At 39.6% G+C, this 19,077-nt stretch overlaps 2 protein-coding genes across 3 annotated transcripts in view; both read left to right on the top strand.

Moving 5' to 3' along the window:
* Nucleotides 1–7,785, top strand: part of sptlc2a (serine palmitoyltransferase, long chain base subunit 2a) — a 48,827-nt gene extending 41,042 nt beyond the window's left edge. The window contains exons 11-12 of one of the 2 annotated variants that reach the window (XM_045718542.1): nucleotides 177–306; nucleotides 1,015–1,860. In XM_045718542.1, the coding sequence (XP_045574498.1) occupies nucleotides 177–306; nucleotides 1,015–1,020 (136 nt within the window). In that variant the 3' untranslated portion in view covers nucleotides 1,021–1,860. Of the gene's footprint in view, nucleotides 1–176; nucleotides 307–1,014; nucleotides 1,861–5,491 lie in introns of those variants that run through there. The other variant, XM_014196119.2, reaches the window with a different exon arrangement.
* A 2,999-nt stretch (nucleotides 7,786–10,784) lies between these two features.
* The window catches only part of ism2a (isthmin 2a), a 52,051-nt gene continuing 43,758 nt past the window's right edge, over nucleotides 10,785–19,077 (top strand). The window contains exon 1 of the mRNA XM_014196118.2: nucleotides 10,785–11,716. Within this exon, the coding sequence (XP_014051593.1) occupies nucleotides 11,582–11,716 (135 nt within the window). The 5' untranslated portion in view covers nucleotides 10,785–11,581. The remainder of the gene's footprint in view (nucleotides 11,717–19,077) is intronic.

Here is a 19,077-nt window from a genome sequence, read left to right on the forward strand (position 1 = left end):
CCCCATTCCTCAGCTTTATAGTAAACCAAGTGGCTTGAATGCAGTTTTGTTTTTCAATTTAGGCTCAAAACTTTAAATACATATTTGGTGGCGCACCTACTCTCTCTTTATGCTTCTCTCTCTCTTTATCCTTCTCTCTCTCTCTCTGTCTCTCGCTCTCTCTTTCTTTCTCTCAGGGCGTTTGGTAGAGAGATGCTGAAGAGGAACATCGGGGTGGTGGTGGTGGGCTTTCCAGCCACACCCATCATTGAGTCCAGAGCACGATTCTGTATCTCTGCCGCTCACACCAAAGACATGCTCGACACGGTAACTATCCCCCCATGCTTGGCACAAAATGGCTACCATTTTCACACCAAAGACATAAAGAGCGCACACTCATGGTCCTGTGTCCTTCCATTTTTTCTTCCATTCTATAGCTTCCACTTCCTAGTGCAGCGTTTCCCAAACTTGGGTACAGGACCCCATGTGGGGTCGCCAGATTGAAAAATGGGGTGGATAGAGAAAATAAAACTTACCTTGGTAGGTTACCCCCCATCCCCCTTAAGGGTGGGTGTATGTAAGTGTGATCTCCCCTCCCCTCATTGCTGGCATTAGATCAAACAGCCTCTCTTAATCTCTCTCTCTCCCAGGAGTCCCCATTTAACTCTGCTGAAAAGCACACTCACTCTGCCTCCACCTCTTTTATTTTTTTATCCTCTTTTAACTTCTTCACTCTTTCACAAAGGCCTGTACCCCCTCTCTCCTCCCTCTCCTCCCCCTAGAACCTAAACCGCCCTTTGATGTGACGTTATCTGTTTTCACATTGAGTCTAGGGCTGGGCGGTATACCGTATTTTATGATATACCGGTATTGATGCAGGGACCGGTTTAGGTTTTTACTTAACCTTCTATACCAGTATTTGAATGTTTGGTTTGTTAAATGTGATACGCCGTGTGTAATGCCAGTTTTTATAGTTTACTTCGCTACTTGAGTCATCTCTCTCTGCTCTTTCTCTCTGTGCCACTTTCCACACAGAACTAGCCACTCCCCCTGTCACTCAAGGAGCGCGTTTCATGTTCCTCAACCACGAGACACTTGCCTTCAGTCTGCATGGTCAATGCAGCACATGCAAAAATGTTGATGACAACAACGCTGTTTTCACTTTTCTTCTTAATATAAATCCACTAGCGTTCTATAATGACACTATTCGTTTGTGTTCCTTACATCAGCAAACAGCTAGTCTTTTATTAGCAAGTTGTCCTAAATCTTGTGAGATGCTAATTGTTAGCTGCTAATGCTAATAGCTAGCTAGCTCGCTAATAAATGTACTGCTTAATAGCAAACGTAGCTAGCTAATACAGCCTGATACAGTGATGGTGTAGACTTAAATCAGCATGTTTGTGCAACAGTATCTTCTAAATCAAAGAGGAATATGCGAAGCACGAATATGTTAGCTACATGAAGTAGCTAAGGGAAAACATGCAATGTAGCCAATGCTTATAGGGTCCCCTTGGAAACACTTATTAACACTAGTTCCTACCCTGTCACAATAACTCCTCCCTGGCATTTTAATTCATTGTCATCTCAAACAGCACTGTATTCAGTGCCCACTATTATATTCTAACTATGGAATTAGAATAGTCATTCTATTTCCATGATTCCAACAGTTTTGCTCTAATTCGCAAGTCAAATCGCAATTGCAACAGTTGGTTAAAAATAAGTCCTAGACAATTGATCACATCATGCAGCCCTATGTGGCAGCATTCTCAATTGAGCAGTGGTGTAAAGTACTGAAGTAAAAATACTTTCAAGTACTACTTAAGTAGTTTTTTTTTGGTATCTGTACTTTACAAAAAAAAATGGACAACTTTATTTTCACTACATTCCTAAAGAAAATACTGTGCTTTTTACTCCATACATTTTTCCTGACACATAAAAGTACTCGTTACATTTTGAATGCTTAGCAGGACAGGAAAATGGTCCAATTCACACACTTGTCAAGAGAACATCCCTGGTCATCTACTGCCTCTGATCTGGAGGACTCACTAAACACAAATGCTTTGTTTGTAAATTATGTCTGACTGTTCGAGTGTGCCCCTGGCTATCCGTAAATAAAAAAAACAAGTAAATGGTGTCATCTGGTTTGCTTAATATAAGGAATTTGAAATTATTTATCCTTTTACTTTTGATACTTAAGTATATTTAAAACCAAATACTTTTAGACTTTTACTCAAGTAGAATTTTACTGGGGGACTTTAACTTTTACTTGAGTAATTTTCTATTAACGTATCTTTACTTTTACTCAAGTATGACAATTGGGTACTTTTTCCACCACTGCAATTGACTGCAGGAAATGCAGAAATTATAAAAGTGCAAAAAATGTTTGGGTTGAATTGAACATTATAAAACAATCATAATGGAGAAAGACATTGAAATCACTTAGAATGTATGTGTTGCCACCCTAGGATCACTCACTACTCATAAAGGGGTGGAAGGTAGCCTAGTGGTTAGAGCGTTGGGCTAGTAACCGAAAGGTTGCAAGATCGAATCCCCGAGCTGAAAAGGTAAAAATCTGTCATTCTGCCCCTGAACAAGTTAACCCAGTGTTCCAAGGCCATCATTGAAAATAAGAATTTTGCTGACTTGCCTAGTTAAATAAAGGTAAAATAAAAAATATGTAGACCTTTTTATTATTCAAAAACTAAAAATACCATCCAAATGTTGTAAGAAAATACCGTTATATAATATTTTGGCCATATCGCCCAGCCCTAATTGAATCACACATTTTTACATTTTCTTCCTCAAGTTCTTATTCACGTTTTGTATTTCATCATAGTTGTAACTAGACTCGTGCTTATATAAAGCTAAGTCAGTGGTTTTGGGAGTTAAAAAGTTGACTAGTGTGGGATTTACCTCAGGAAGTGATTTGAATTTAAAATTCAAAAATGAAAAAAAAAAAATTGCATCTACTTTTCAGTTTATTGAGAATTCACAGGAAAAAAAGTGTTTTGTTGAATTGGAATTTCAGTTTATTTCCTGAATTTACTTATTTCAATTCGTATAGACTCCAACCCTGGTGGATGGAGTGAGGGCTTCCACTTGCCCATAATGCTCTCTGATATGCTCTTGCCATCCACAGCAGCTCAAATGCATCTGTTTTTCTCTCTACTTTCTTCTATCTCACGCACTCCTTCTCTCCCATACATTTTCCATCACCCCTTTTTTTCACATAAAGCAGTGCTTTCCTTGTCTGTCTTTCTCTCACACTCTCTTCCCCTTCTTCCCCTCTTGCTCTGGCCCTTTCTCTCTCTCTCTCATATCTACAGTTGAAGTCGGAAGTTTACATACACCTTAGCCAAATACATTTAAACTCAGTTTTTCACAATTTCTGACATTTATCCAAGTAAAAATTTCCTGTCTTAGGTCAGTTAGGATCACTACTTTATTTTAAGAATGTGAAATGTCAGAATAATAGTAGAGAGAGTGATTTATTTCATCTTTTATTTCTTTCATCACATTCCCAGTGGGTCAGAAGTTTACATACACTCAATTAGTACTTGGTAGCATTGCCTTTAAATTGTGTAACTTGGGTCAAATATTTAGGGTAGCCTGCCACAAGCTTCCCACAATAAGTTGGGTGAATTTTGGCCTATTCCTCCTGACAGAGCTGGTGGAACTGAGTCATGTTTGTAGGCCTCCTTGCTCGCACGTGCTTTTTCAGTTCTGCCCACACATTTTCTATAGGATTGAGGTCAGGGCTTTGTGATGGCCACTCCAATACCTTGACTTTGTTGTCCTTAAGCGATTTTGCCACAACTTTGGATGTATGCTTGGGGTCATTGTCCATTTGGAAGACCCATTTGCGACCAAGCTTTAAATTCCTGACTGATGTTTCGAGAAGTTGCTTCAATATATCCACATAATTTTCCTTTCTCATGATGCCATCTATTTTGTGAAGTGCACCAGTCCCTCCTGCAGCAAAGCACCCCCACAACATGATGCTGCCACCCCCGTGCTTCACGGTTGGGATGGTGTTCTTTGGCTTGCAAGCCTCCCCCTTTTTCCTCCAAACATTACGATGGTCATTATGGCCAAACAGTTCTATTTTTGTTTCATCAGGCCAGAGGACATTTCTCCAAAAAGTACGATCTTTCTCCCCATGTGCAGTTGCAAACCGTAGTCTGGCTTTTTTTATGGCAGTTTTGGAGCAGTGGCTTCTTCCTTGCTGAGCGGCCTTTCAGGTTATGTCGATATAGGACTCGTTTTACTGTGGATATAGATACTTTTGTACCTGTTTCCTCCAGCATCTTCACAAGGTCCTTTGCTGTTGTTCTGGGATTGATTTGCACTTTTCGCACCAAAGTACATTCATCTCTAGGAGACAGAACGTGTCTCCTTCCTGAGCGGTATGACGGCTGCGTGGTCCCATGGTGTTTGTACTTGCATACTATTGTTTGTACAGATGAACGTGATACCTTTAGGCGTTTGGAAATTGCTCCCAAGGATGAACCAGACTTGTGGAGGTCTTTTTTCTGAGGTCTTGGCTGATTTATTTGGATTTTCCCATGATGTCAAGCAAAGAGGCACTGAGTTTGAAGGTAGGCCTTGAAATCCATCCACAGGTACACCTCCAATTGACTCAAATGATGTCAATTGACATAAAAATGATGTCAATTGGCCTATCAGAAGCTTCTAAAGCCATGACATCATTTTCTGGAATTTTCCAAGCTGTTTAAAGGCTCAGTCAACTAAGTGTATGTAAACTTCTGACCCACTGGAATTGTGATACAGTGAATTATAAGTGAAATAATCTGTCTGTAAACAATTGTTGGAAAAATGACTTGTCATGCACAAGGTAGATGTCCTAACCGACTTGCCAAAACTATAGTTTAACAAGAAATTTGTGGAGTGGTTGAAAAACGAGTTTTAATGACTCCAACCTAAGTGTATGTAAACTTCCGACTTCAACTGTAACTGCTGTCTGCTATCCATTCTTTGGTGTCACATTGATTTGTGTATCACCTCTCTTCCCTCTCTTCTTCTTCTCTTATATCACTGTGCCTCTTTCGTGCCTGGCCAATAGTGAGATTCTGCCATTATGGGTCTTGTTGTGATAGTCATGTTGTAGATGAGTGAGTTGTGTGAGAGATCCCCATGCTAGCTCTGCTCTCTCAAGTCCCAGTCTTCTCCCATCATAGATCCTGCTGTACCATGTGTTAGTAATCTGGGAGGGCTTGCATCACTCTCAACTGACTAACATCAAATGGTAGCTTCAGACAGCTGTAGTCAGCCTGAGTTAGACGTAGACGTGAGTTTTGGTGTAAGTGTGTCTTCCATCGGTATACATGTAAAGCAAGACGGTGTGTGTTTGTTTTGTCAGGCTCTGAGTGTAATCAGTAATGTGTGTCTCTGCAGGCATGACGCGTGTGTGTGATCATTAGTGTGTATGTGTGTCTTCAGATCTGTGTGATAATGTTACATTTATGGTGTGTGTTTGTGTCTCTATGGTTAGGCCCTGAGTGTGATCAGTGAGGTAGGAGACCTGCTGCAGGTCAAGTACTCCAGACAGAAGAGACTGCCCTCTCTCGACTGAGATACAAGACTGAACTGGACCAGAGTGTACTAGACCAGATTGGACTGGCAGTCTTCCACACCCAAAACCAAAATGTGCTCGCCTTGATGTCACAGAACCACTTTATTCATCTAACACAAGGTTTTAACTTTCACATGCCTGCCTTATTTTACCAGGGAACTCACTGCATCATGGCGAAGAAGAAAAAAAAACGGAAAACATTTATTTTTTCAAACGATTATTTCTTACCTCTGTTTTGTCTTATAATGAAATGTTGGGTCTGCTTCTTAATTTATTGTGGCATTTTGTTTCTGGAGGATTAGTAGACTGAGGACTGCTTATGTGTGCTTGTAGCTGCTTTATGTCAGGCCTATGTCATGTCATCTCTGACTCTGTGTGTTTGGGAGAAACGGTGTGATTTGGAAAGACCAACTTAATTGTAGCTTACGACGCTTTCGGGATACTCATCCCGAACCGAAGTATTTAAAAATTTTGGAGGAGAGATGGGGAGTTGAAGAATCAACACAAACAAACTCATGGTGATTTCTAAAGATCATAAAACACACCGTGAGTTTCTGTTAGAAGTTTCCCTTAGGTACAGATCTAGGACCAGCTTACCCTCCACAAAACCCATCCTTACCCATTGGGGGTGAAATGTATAACTGACCTTAGATCAGTGTCAAGGGGAAACGTTATCCTACTCAGTGATTGTATTGCTATGATGTACAGTTTAGGAGTGCTTTGAGATGCATGTTTGGTGTAACTGAGTCCTGGAGCTAAACTTTGCTGTTCTAACTTGCAGCCAGGAACCGTGTCTTACTTGAATCTCTAACTATCTATTCTCTTTCCAAATTATTTATGATTTTTATTTACAGATTACTATATCTCATAACAGGTCAGAGTGAGAGACGTTGTACCAAGGCCTTTACTTTCAGATGAGCTATGTGCACTTCACTCCTCCTCGCTCATATCCACTAGCCCTTGGTTCCAGGCTGTTTCAGCTGTAGCTCCTAACCACAGATCTAGGATCAGATTATTCTACCCCGATCCTAACGTTATTATTAGGGGGATAAACAACTATATGACCCAGTATTGATGGTTTTGGGAAAACTCCACCCACTCCAGTAGAAAAAGTCTGGTATCCAGGGAAATGGATCTATCGGGGGGGGGCAGGCAGACTTAGTCAAGACAGACTTAGTCTTAACCAAATGTGTGTGTGACAGAGAGAGTTGTGTAATGTACAGATGTATTTATTTATTCATGTTTCCATGTTTCCATGTTTTCTCCCCAAAAAAAATATTTTTATTTTTATTTTTTACATTTTATCAATGGCAGCTCTGAAGCCATGTCCTGCATGTACATACTTTTACACCTCTCTGACTGATCACATGCCCTCAGTGCAATCACTACTGATGAGTATTTTATCGTTTGGAACACCTTAGCGATGCATGTACTGTATGACGTAGTCACTGACGCTGCTAGTACACCAAGAAACAAGGTGCTCAACTGTACGCACTAGCTACATAAAACACTCTTTCCTGTGGCTTTGTTTTTAAATACAACCTGAACTCATTCCAAAATTACTGATTTTAATGTATGAAATTGATATATCTCTTTGAAGACAAGGACATGTTCTGTTGTGTAAAAAAAAAAAAAAAGGAATCTTTCTTTGAGAGTTTATTAATATAAGAGACCTGCAAAGAGCTGGAGGAGAGACGTTAAGATCATTTAAATATTGAATATAGAGAACTAAATAGATTTTCATTAATTTTTCTTACTGTACACAGAACTGTCTCACAATGACGAATGATTTGACTCATTCAGCTAGCTATTTTTTTTCCCCCAAAAGCAAAAAGTTAGAAGTAAATCTGCACTGGATGTGTGTAAAAATGTCTTTGTATATTTCTATTTTCCTTGTTTGCACAAAGAGAAATACAACATGATACTGATGAGGTTTCAAAGTCTTAATGTCAAACGTCTTAAGATTTAAACAGTCCTTATGCCTCATGTGTGGATGACCTGTCTCTTGGGTGAGTGGCCATTCAACTGCTTTAAAAATACATGTATGTGTTCTAACATAACTTGGATGTGCTACAAATAGTGCAAAATAATAGCTGTACTTTTTTTGGATCAAAGAAAAGGGCAGTGTTTGCTACATATCAGTGGATCACCTATTTGTAACTGTTTCACTCATGTTACGGACATCAAAATGTCATTAAAATAATGTAACAATGTTTTGTGTTTTATTACAAATGAATTGTTATTGACTTATTACACATCAGGGCCTGTATTACGAAAGCGTCTCAGAGTAGAAGTGCTGATCTTGGACCAGACCCCACCTCTTATTCATTATGATTTAAAATGCAAAACTGATCCTAGATCAGCACTCTGAGTCAGTTTGTGAATGAGGCCTGATGACTAATTGCTTCACACATTCCATTTAATTTTGCTTTAGCTACAGTGCCTTCAGAAAGTATTCATAACCCTTGACTTATACCACATTTTCTTATGTTACAGCCTGAATTCAAAATGGATTAAATAGATTTTTTTTCTCACCCCGCTACAACCAATGACAAAGTGAAAACATGTTTTAGAAATTTGTACAAATGTATTGAAAATGAAAAGCAGATATCTAATTTACATAAGTATTCATACCCCTGAGCCAATATTTTTTAAAAGCACCTTTGGCAGTGATTACAGCTGTGAGTCTTTCTGGGTTAGTCTCTAAGAACTGAGGCTCCCGAGTGGCGCAGCGGTCTAAGGCACTGCATCTCAGTGCTAGAGGTGTCATTACAGACCCTGGTTCGATTTCAGGCTGTATCACAACTGGCCCTGATTGGGAGTCCTATAGGGCGGCACACAATTGGCCCAGCGTCGTCCGGGTTAGGGTTTGGCCGAGGTAGGCCGTCATTGTAAATAAGAATTTGTTCTTAATTGAGGTTAAATAAATTAAGAGATTTCCACACCTGGATTGTGCAACATTTTTCCGTTATTATTTTCAAAATTCTTCAAGCACTCTCAATTGGTTGTTGATCATTGCTAGACAACCATTTTCATGTCTTGACATAGATTTTCAAGTAGATTTTAAAACTGTGACTCGGCCTCTCAGGAACATTCACTGTCTTCTTGGTAAGCAACTCCAGTGTAGATTTGGCCTTGTGTTTTAGCTAATTTGTCCTGTTAAAAGGTGAATTCATCTCCCAGTGTCTGGGGGAAAGCAGACTGAACCAGGTTTTCCTCTAGGATTTTGCCTGTGCTTAGATCCATTACGTTTCTTTTTATCCTGAAAAACTCCCCAGTCCTTAACAATTACAAGCATACCCATAACATGATGCAGCCACCACTATGCTTGAAAATATGGAGAGTGGTGCTCAGTAATGTGTTGTATTGGATTTGCCCAAAACACAACACTTTGTTTTCAGGACATAAAGTTAATTTCTTTGCTATTTTTTTTAGCAGTATTACTTTAGTGCCTTGTTGCAAACAGGATGCATGTTTTGGAATATTTGTATTCTGTACAGGCTTCCTTTTCGCTCTGTCAATTAGGTTAGTATTGTGGAGTAACTACAATGTTGTTGATCCATCAGTTTTCTCCTGTAACTGTTTTAAAGTCACCTTTGGCCTCGTGGTGAAATCCCTGAGCGGTTTCCTTCCTCTCTGGCAACTGAGGTAGGAAGGACGCCTGTTTCTTTGTAGTAACTGGGTTTATTGATGCAGCATCGAAAGTGTAGTTAATAACTTCATGCTCAAAGGGATATTAAATGTCTGCTTTTTTATTTTTATGAATTTCCCAATAGGTGCCCTTCTTTGTGAGGCACTGGAAAGCGTCCCTGGAAAATCCCTGCTCGACTGAGGGACCTTCCAGATAATTGTATGTGTGGGGTACAGAGATGAGGTAGTCATGTTAAACACTATTATGTGACTAGTTAAGTACATGTTTACTCCTGAACTTATTTAAGCTTGCCATAACAAAGAGTTTGAATACTTAAGACATTTTTTTTTTTTATTACATTTGTAAAAATAAAAAATAAACATAATTCCACTTTGACATTATTGGGTATTGTGTGTAAGTCAGGTTTGTGAATACTTTCTGAACGCACTGTATGGAATTGGAAGAGTGGTGCAGAAGAAAAAATAAGCTAAGATCAAACGTGTAAAGGTGTTGAGAGCTGTTAACAGGATCACTTTGAATACTGTATCTGTTTCCAGCACATCATATACCTTGAGCTGAACAACAGCTCCTTCATCACCTGCTCTCAAAACACATCACTTTTTCCTTTCTTAGCAAGACAGCCTAACGGAAGTCAGAGATAACACAGAATCTCTCTCACTAACTCACTCGCATGCTCATGCTCGCTCTCTGTGACACAGTATAATCCTGAAGAAGTGGGAGATTTCCTGATAGTGTTGTCCTTCTCATGTGTCATAATTCAGAGCTGGTTCATCGGTTATCAAAGGGAGAGTTCGGTCTGAGGGCTAACATAAAATCAGGTGTGGTTTTAATTCAACATGTTTATCACAGCTCATACTGTAGGTCGCTGTAAATCATGCCATGTCTTTGTCTTGCGTCTTTCGCTATCTCTGATTCCCTCTGTGGAGAGAAGTTCATAATTTCTCCCTCTTTAGTTTACAAGGTCACACCCGTCATCAGCTTCACTTCATATGTATCTTCAGTCTGGGAGAAAACCCAACACTCGTGTCCCTGGCTTCTGCAACCTTTGGAGTCAAAACGGGGAATTCTGGCATATGGACAAGCAACTCAACGCACGAAATTTGCTGTAATGAATTATGTGCATATATGCACGAATTGATTGTGAGACTGCGTTGCGACAAGATGATAAGCGAGATAAATGGGAACTCTGTGGGAAAAGTCATTTAATTAAGCTCATCCCCGAACAAAGAAAATTAATTACTCCATATCAATTTGCATTATTAAACCACACGCCCCTCTAGTCCAACGGGGAGTGTCTAACCAGACTTATTCAAACGGGAGCATTCTCTGTTTAGCCACCGTCTTCGGCCTTATCCTTCCTCTCTTTCATAATGTCCTTTCATTTTGCTCATATTTAAAATCACCCCCTTCACAAACCTTCATTCATTTCGGTCTCTCATTCATTCACTGATTTCGCTCTTTTATTGTGCGCTCTTACGTAAGACCCTCCCTCAGAGCGTCACCCGTAAAGGGGAGATGCGGATCGAGCCCTCAGCCAATGAGGCCACTATACTACGAGTGGTCTCTGCGAAGGTGACTGGGACTGAACAGATGGTGACAGAGAGAGAAGCAGCGACGACTGTAGATGACAAACGGTTATTCTCAAGCAGTCAAACAAGAGGTCCCTTACAACAGACACAGCAGAGCGCATGCGAACATATTTCAGTTAGCAGCATTTAAGGTTAGAGAAAGTTACTTATTAAAACTCGGGATTAACTTAAGTCCATTTATTTCAAAGGAGTATACTATAAGGTTGCAATAGCAGGACCGAAGAAGCGTGTATGGAAAGCGAGCAAGTAAGGAGACGAAGCGTCTTTGGACAGTGTAAAGTCAAGGAAGGATAGGTAGGCAACATAGCTACCAGCCGATAGCCTGATCTAGTTCTAAACGGTTTTGGTACAAGACTAAGACTGGATATTGGCGGGAGAGGAGCCAACGGGAATTATTGATCACAGTGCAAAATACTTGAAGTAACCTTTGAGCGTCACTGTTGGAAGTAGCCTAATGGCGCATTTGGGGAGCAAAGAGCACCGACGAGACGCATCAAACTGTTTCAAAATTCAGCTCCAGCTCTGAAAGCTGAGTTCACTTTCAAACAACATTGGATTAAGAATCGTATATCGCAAAGTCTTACATATTGATTTCGGATTTATATTGATTATATTTAGGCTATGGACCAGAGGCGAGGGTTCTGAAAACGTGTCCAGCACGCCGAGCGGCTTCTAAATATCTGCTGTTGCTTTCCACACCGACCACAGCATCGCAACACCAGCAAACACCGACAAAACCAACAGCTGTTGTCCCAACTTGGATAAGACATGCAGAAAATGCACAGGAAGGTTAACCTGCTGTGGGTAGTCTTCTTGACGATGACCCAGGTGTCAATCAAGAGCTTCCCCACCAACAGTCAAAAGAGTGCAGTCCCCAAGGACAGGAGCACTGCGACCACGGAGGTAAAAGCCTACTAACTTTTCTACTCACAGTTAGGGGGTTAGGCCATTTGCAAATTTTTATTAAATGTCATATGATTGGGAAATATGTTTCACTCTGCTGAAACTTGACAGAGTGCATTTATGAATTGATGCGTAGTGTTACCTTAAACACCTGGCTGAACGTAACACGTTGTATGTTGTCTGAAATTACAACATTATTGTTTAGGAATTGGCATCATTCATCATGAAATTAATCTATTTGGTTAAACTCTTTATTCTGAAAGCTCAATGGACCAGAGACAGTGAGCAACAATGGCCATGGTCCAAAGTGACTTCATTGCGCAATCATTTTGATGAAATGAAAGCAGAGGTAGTCGGGAGCTGGGGAGGGCAATAGTGAAACGTTTGATTGTCTACACATGTTAAGGGGAGACAATCTAAAAAAAAAAAAACATTAAATAATGTACAACAGAGAGTATGTTCTTAGGCAGTCCTTAGGCTGAGAGGAGCAGAGAGCCCTCATTGGCTGGTGAGGAAATTGACATTTTCCAGTTGTGATGACACTCATACCTGATAACACCTCAAATACCCCCCTCGGGTATCATTGGAGCATCTGGCAGTTCATGTCTGTCAGTGTGTATGTATGCTATACTGCATAGACTTTGGGCTGCATTTAAATCTTAATAAAGATGAAGGCATTGCCCTTCCACATGGCTATAATACAGTAATGACCCAGTTACTAGTCATCGTTTTCCAGGGTTCAGGGAGCAGGTCAGAGGTAAAGGGTCAGAGATCAGAAGTCTTAAGCAAGTGTAGCCTCAGGCTTATACCCTTTCTGATAAAATATTATTAATGGAGAACTCTCCCTCTATCTATCTATCAGTCTGTCTGTCTGTCGACTCCATCACACGAAGACAACAAATCTGCCCGTGATCTTACCCTGTTGTTACATGGTACCACCTTCACACTTACAGGATAGATATGAAGTAAGAGGGCTGTAAAATGACGTTGTTGCTAATTCCATGTTAATACAATATATTTTCATGTTTACTCCAGTACAATATAACAAAGTGATTTTTCACAATACAGACAAGCACGCAATTCAGAGTGAAGTTATTTTAATGAAAATCAACCAAACAAACGTAAGTAAAAACACATTTCTATTCACAATCATATCAAATAGCTAGCTAGCTAGCTTAACAACAAAAGCAATTGCATACATTTCTATGTGAATATGTGAAAATAATTTTAACATTAGCTACATACAAGTTGTATCTACATGAAGCATACAAATATGACTGAATAGAATCACTGCATACATAATTTATTATACAAGAGACAAAATTCACAAATTATAAAGCACAACGGCAGAGTCATGTCTTGAGTGCAAAACTAATAATGACTCAATAATTCATGCTTTCTGAGAACGCTATAAAGTCCAGAAGTTGTGGGCGGAACTAGAAAGTTGGCTGTCAGAAGTATCACATTGTAAACATACTTTATTCCGCCTGTCTGTGTATTTCAAGACATGGCATATTGGGGTGTAGCGAGATCCCCTATCTCGGAAAAATGTATACTAAAAACGTGGAAATAAAACAATCCAATAATACAATGGAAAAATAAAAAGATGTATTATTTAAATATTGCGTGGGCTACGGAGAGAAACTACATGTTGCAGTTTCAGGCCTTGTGGCGGAAAGTGATGCGGGTGCTGGATATGGGGGTGTGTGCTAGTGGGTCTGGGTAGGTGTGATGTAGTTGATGTTTGTATGATGTTGTCATTTGCACCACTCGGGAGCCCAACTCAGGCACCCAAGTAGCGCAGCGGTCTAAGGCACTGCATCTCAGTGGAAGAGGCGACACTACAGTCCCTGGTTTGAATCCAGGTTGAATCACATCCGGCCGTGACTGAGAGTCCCATAGGGTGGCGCACAATTGGCATGGCGTCGTCCGGGTTATGCTGTCATTATAAATAACAAGTTAAATAAAGGTTCAATAAAATAAAACATTTGTATGTTTTGTGTTGTTTATAAAATAAATCTTACCCACCCACAAAAAAGAATGACTGCATACATTCTAACCACAAGCTAACATAGAAGATTGCTAGCTCAAGCATATTGATTTGCAGAAATAGCTAGAAGTGTCACAAAATAACTGTAAACAGAGTATGGACAAACTAAGCATCTATGCAATGTTCTCACATGCATATTGCCTCGTAAGAAAACAATATCTTAACACTCAAAAGAGCTACATAGATTCTGTACAACATGTAGCTAAATTACTACCATAGCGGGAGCTAGCATGCTAACACACAATGTAATATCAATGGTGATCCGTTAGCTTAATTAGCCTAGCATACAAGTAGACTTTAGAATGTAGAATAAACATACAAAAAATGTAATTCCAACATAAAACACTGCTTGCGAAAGCAAGTCTTTAACTACATTTTCACAATATTACCCACAGACATATCTTTCCAAAGCGCAGTAAGAAGGAATCAATTATTTATATATACACTAGATGACTAACAGTTTTGAAGCCACCATGCCTCCATCTTGGCACTCCCCCACCATTCAAAATAATATTTTGGAAGCTATAGAAATGCATTTATGAATGGCTATATTTGTTTTTGACATGATTATTCTATTACGTACACCTTATTACATACTTTTAAATTATATTATGTGAGCTAAACATGAAAATAAAAAATTGAAAATTATATTAAAAAATATTCCTTAAAGTATAATTTTTTGAAGTTCTAATGTTACTTTCCTCGTTACAACAGAAAAAATAATTGTCCTTGAAACATTTAATTGAAATACTGTAGGACTGCTTCATCCGGGGAGTGCCAATAGGTGACCGGTGGCTTCAAAGCCTCTCATTGGCCAATACATAGTATCAGAAATCCAGGGTTTATATACATCATCTGAAGGAACGGAGGAGCTTGCATGTGAAGTGTCACTTCAGCAACCGGTGGCCAGGGACGGCTGGCCACATTAAGACTTCTGTTTTTTCCATCAAAATAAAAGCATGCGGCAAAACGCTGTGTATGATATTAATTCAGTATTTTTTGCAGTTTTGCATAGTGCACGTTATAGGATGCAACATTATAACTACATTGGGAAACGCTAAACCAAATGTTTTTGACACTTTTCTACTATGACATGAGGGACTTTTATTTTGAAATGTTCCAAAATTCGTAACCTGGAAGTGACTCGTTATTGTTGCTAGTAGCTACTTTTCAATCTCACCCACGATGTTCAAACTTGCCACCGTCTATTTGCCTGGCTACCCAGACTCCTTGCTCCGTTGTAACCTAACGTAGCAGGCATAAAATAAATGCCTGAAACTAGATCCCCTACATACTAGTCTTGATGAGAAGAAAAAAAACTGTAGGGGGAGGTTCTCTTCTACACCGTTCAACAAAGCCAGTAAAAGTAGAGGAGGAGTTAAGATGGAGTGTCTCCTTCTTAATGTCCAGAAGTGGAAGTCGTGTCACAGGCTATTTTTCAATTTCCCCTGAAAACCGGAATGTCTGGTTGTTGGGGACTCAGCAGGGGGTAGCTCCGTCCAAATGCTACACCACATCCACAGACGTTCGTTTCTTCTCTGCAATGAGTACCTCCCGACCCCTTCACCGAATGTAAACAGATTCGGAGCCGTCTGATTGGCCCAGAATCCGATGTGTTGGGCCAGAGCCAGAACACACGTGGGTAAAGCGGCGGTTTGAAAATGTGTTATTGACTTTGGTACTCTGATTGGTTCGAGGCGATCCAATTGCTGAAGAATTTGTTTTGTACAACGCTCCTCGTCACCATAAACAAGTTCAATGATTGCAGAGAGGAAGAGGGAGGCCCAATTTGGCAGAAAATCTGTCTCCCTCCAGCAGGTAGCGTTTTTTCGTTGTTTCGCCCACCAAGCATGGAGTTTTTGTATGGACTCCAATGAGAGAGTTTCGAATTTGGTCAACAACAAAAAATGTATACCTTATTTGCTACGCAAGGTTTATTTGATCTAATAGAAGTCCCGTAATGCTTAAGTTGTTACGAGTGTACTGGTATAAGAAGGACACGTGACATTCCAGCAACTTTGTGAAAAAAACACTTCATATCGGAATTGCCTCGGGATAGCTAAGGCTTCCAAAAGGGTTCTTCAGCTGTCCCCATAGGGGAAGCCTTTTTGGTTCCAGGTAAATCCTTTTGGGTTCCATGTATAACCCTCTGTAGAAAGGGTTCTACATGGAAGCCAAAAGTGTTCTACCTGGAAGCAAAAAGAGCACATTTTTTTCTAAGAGTTTATGCATATCCATGGTATAAGGCTATTAGCATAGCATCTCTCTCCATTGAATACAGGCGGTTGACGTCAACAACACTCATCGAATATTCAAAAAAGGATTACAACAATGTATCCACCAATCCAAAGAAAGGATAGCAGGGAGCTAGACAGCCCGCTTTTCCGCTTTGTGGACAACGACTCCCATTGTTAGGGCAGAGAGACATGTATCTTGTCAGTACATCCATAATCTTTGATGATGTAGCGAACAAAGTATGTAGCGAACAAAGAGTTGTGTGAGTCGTCTGGCTAACAATCCATAGTCATCCTTGTCTTTCTAGCCTTTAAATTGCCATCATCTGTGAGTATAAGTATTATTGGTCATGATTTAAGGACGTACGTGTTGTTATTTAGTCAGAAATGTGACTTCTACCAGAGATAAATGATTGCTATCTATGTTTGGATTAGTCGGAGGATTAGCCGGTGGGAAGAAGTAGGATGGAGAGAGGACCTTGGAAAGACGTGTTTCTTAAAGTCCAGGTAGCAGATAATGGACCCTATCAGATATTTATGTAGTTGGTGCTGTATATTAACTAGTATACATGGGTTCTAACTTGAACAATTATTTGTTAATTTACAATTGTAAAATGCATGCACATAAAAACCACGAAGACTGGCAGAAACGCATGAACGCAAGATCTCAATTTTGATGACTCACACGGTGAGCCTACTTTAGCCTACTGTACATGGTAAGCTGATGCGCACCAGGTTGTACTTTATGTTTTAGCATGGATAACGGCTGTGAGGATTTTTCAACGATAGTCACAATATATTGACACAATTATAATATTTAGAGAATAAAAATCTTTTTTCATCAATTACATGTGGAAAAATATATTTGAGTAAACATTATCAAGCCAGCAGCAGATAAAACAGAAAGTGAATTCTCTCCTAGCTTGCGGCTATCACTGTCTAACTGGCTAGCTTTAGGATATTTACTACCCCATACCAGTGACAAACTTGGATATGTTATCGACATATCTAGCTCACTTATTTTGCCTGCTAGAAAGAAACAGACACAAATTCATTCAGAAACAGAGGGAAAGGATCGCTAGCTATAGCAAGCTAACGTTAGCTGATGCCTCTTTAACAAGAAGCAACTGTGACAACATTGATTACTTTCCCATTTAACAAAATCCACAATCCACCCCTCCATAGAAAGCCTGTCTCCAGGACTTCTAAATGACCCCAGATCTGCGATCAGATCCATGACCAAAGTGTCGCATTTCAATTTAGCCTGCAGGCAGGCTCAATAGAAAACTCCCCCAATGCTAGACACCATCCAACGAGACAGTGAACGGCTCCCAAAACACAACTTATGCGGGAAGCTCTAGAAATAAATGTTCCAATTAAACAAAATCCACAATCCACCCCTCTAAAGAAAATCTGTCTCCTTTCTCTGAAATTCCACCAGATCCACGTTCTAATACCTGGCCAAAGCTTTGCATTACAGTTTAGCTCGCTATCCACACACATAGACATACACACAGTTTGGGCCCCAGCCACAGGCTCTATACAGAAACATTGACCTCCATCGTGACCAAACTACTCTTTTCCCATAGGTTTGTACTATCTATAGTATGACAGTACCAGCAGTTAGCTAGCAACAGTTGGCAGACATGTTAATTTGGCTACTTTAGCATTAATCAGTGTTATTTAGATGGAAGATGTGAGCTAAATACATATGTGAGCTATATCCACCCTGCACAGCCAGAAGAGGACTGGCCACCCCTCATAGCCTGGTTCCTCTCTAGGTTTCTTCCTAGGTTTTTGGCCTTTCTAGGGAGTTTTTCCTAGGGAGTTTTTCCTAGCCACCGTGCTTCTTTCACATGCTTTGCTTGCTGTTTGGGGTTTTAGGCTGGGTTTCTGTACAGCACTTTGAGAATATCAGCTGATGTACGAAGGGCTATATAAAAATAAATTTGATTTGAATTTGATTTGATTAAATACGGTAGCTCTATAGCTAGCTAAGTTTAGCATAGAGGTAATAAGTTAGCTCTTTCATTTAGCCGGTAAAGTCCTGATAATGCTTTGTCTCTGCTGGTGCTGCTGGCTGTTTGTGATACTTTATAGGCCACATTGTTGGTAAGGACAGCATCCATTTTGAAAAGCAACATTTTGCTGAAGCCCTCCTTCTATTGTTGACAGCCATGGAAGTTCTCAAGGATAAAATTTGCGAGTAAATGCCCAATTCGCCGACCTCATTCTCACAACTGTATCCCACTTTACAAAGTGTTGCATTTGCATGATAATAGAGGCATACTCACATTTCCATAGCAAGTGTTTCTACCCCCTGCTACCACACAAAGCTTGGCCATCTTGATGAATAAAAATACAATTGCTAGCTAGCTCCATACCACTAACCCACACTTTTTTTTTTTTTTTAATTTTTTTTTTATTATACCCGCAAGTGTATGAAGAGTGAGCATGGAAACCCAACATTTAGAACAATATTAGAATATGATAAAAATTGATTTAAGTGTTTGTAATTTGGGAAGGTTTTCTTGGGGTGCTCTAAGTTACAATTATATACGTTTCTGGCATTGAGAAATAGCTGCTACATGCCCTTTAATTGATAACATGGTTGTGGAAAGTTGTATTTACACATAGTTACAGTTAATTTGTAGCACTTTTTCTGGTAAGTGAAATGGTCAGATAGCTAGCAATTTCTGCAAGTCATCTTCTATGTTAGCTCATGATTGGGATATATGCAGTCATTCTGTTTAATCATATTTGTATATGATATATATTCATGTCATGTAGATACAAAACATTTTTGTATATACAGTAGCTAATGTAAAAATGATTTACACATATTCACATAGACATTTATGCATTTCACTTTTGTTGTTATGCTAGGTCTTTGATATGGTTGTGAATACAAATGTGTTGCTACTTAGCTAGCTAGCTAGGTTTGTTTGGTTAATATTCATTAAACAAAGTTTTGTGTCTCAATCGTATAAAAAAAACACTTACAAACTGGATCACTTTGTTATATTGTACTGGAGTAAACTTGACAGTATCTGGTATTTACATGGTATTAGCAACAG

This window comes from Salmo salar, chromosome ssa01 (assembly GCF_905237065.1).
Source record: "Salmo salar chromosome ssa01, Ssal_v3.1, whole genome shotgun sequence".
Lineage (NCBI taxonomy): Eukaryota > Metazoa > Chordata > Actinopteri > Salmoniformes > Salmonidae > Salmo > Salmo salar.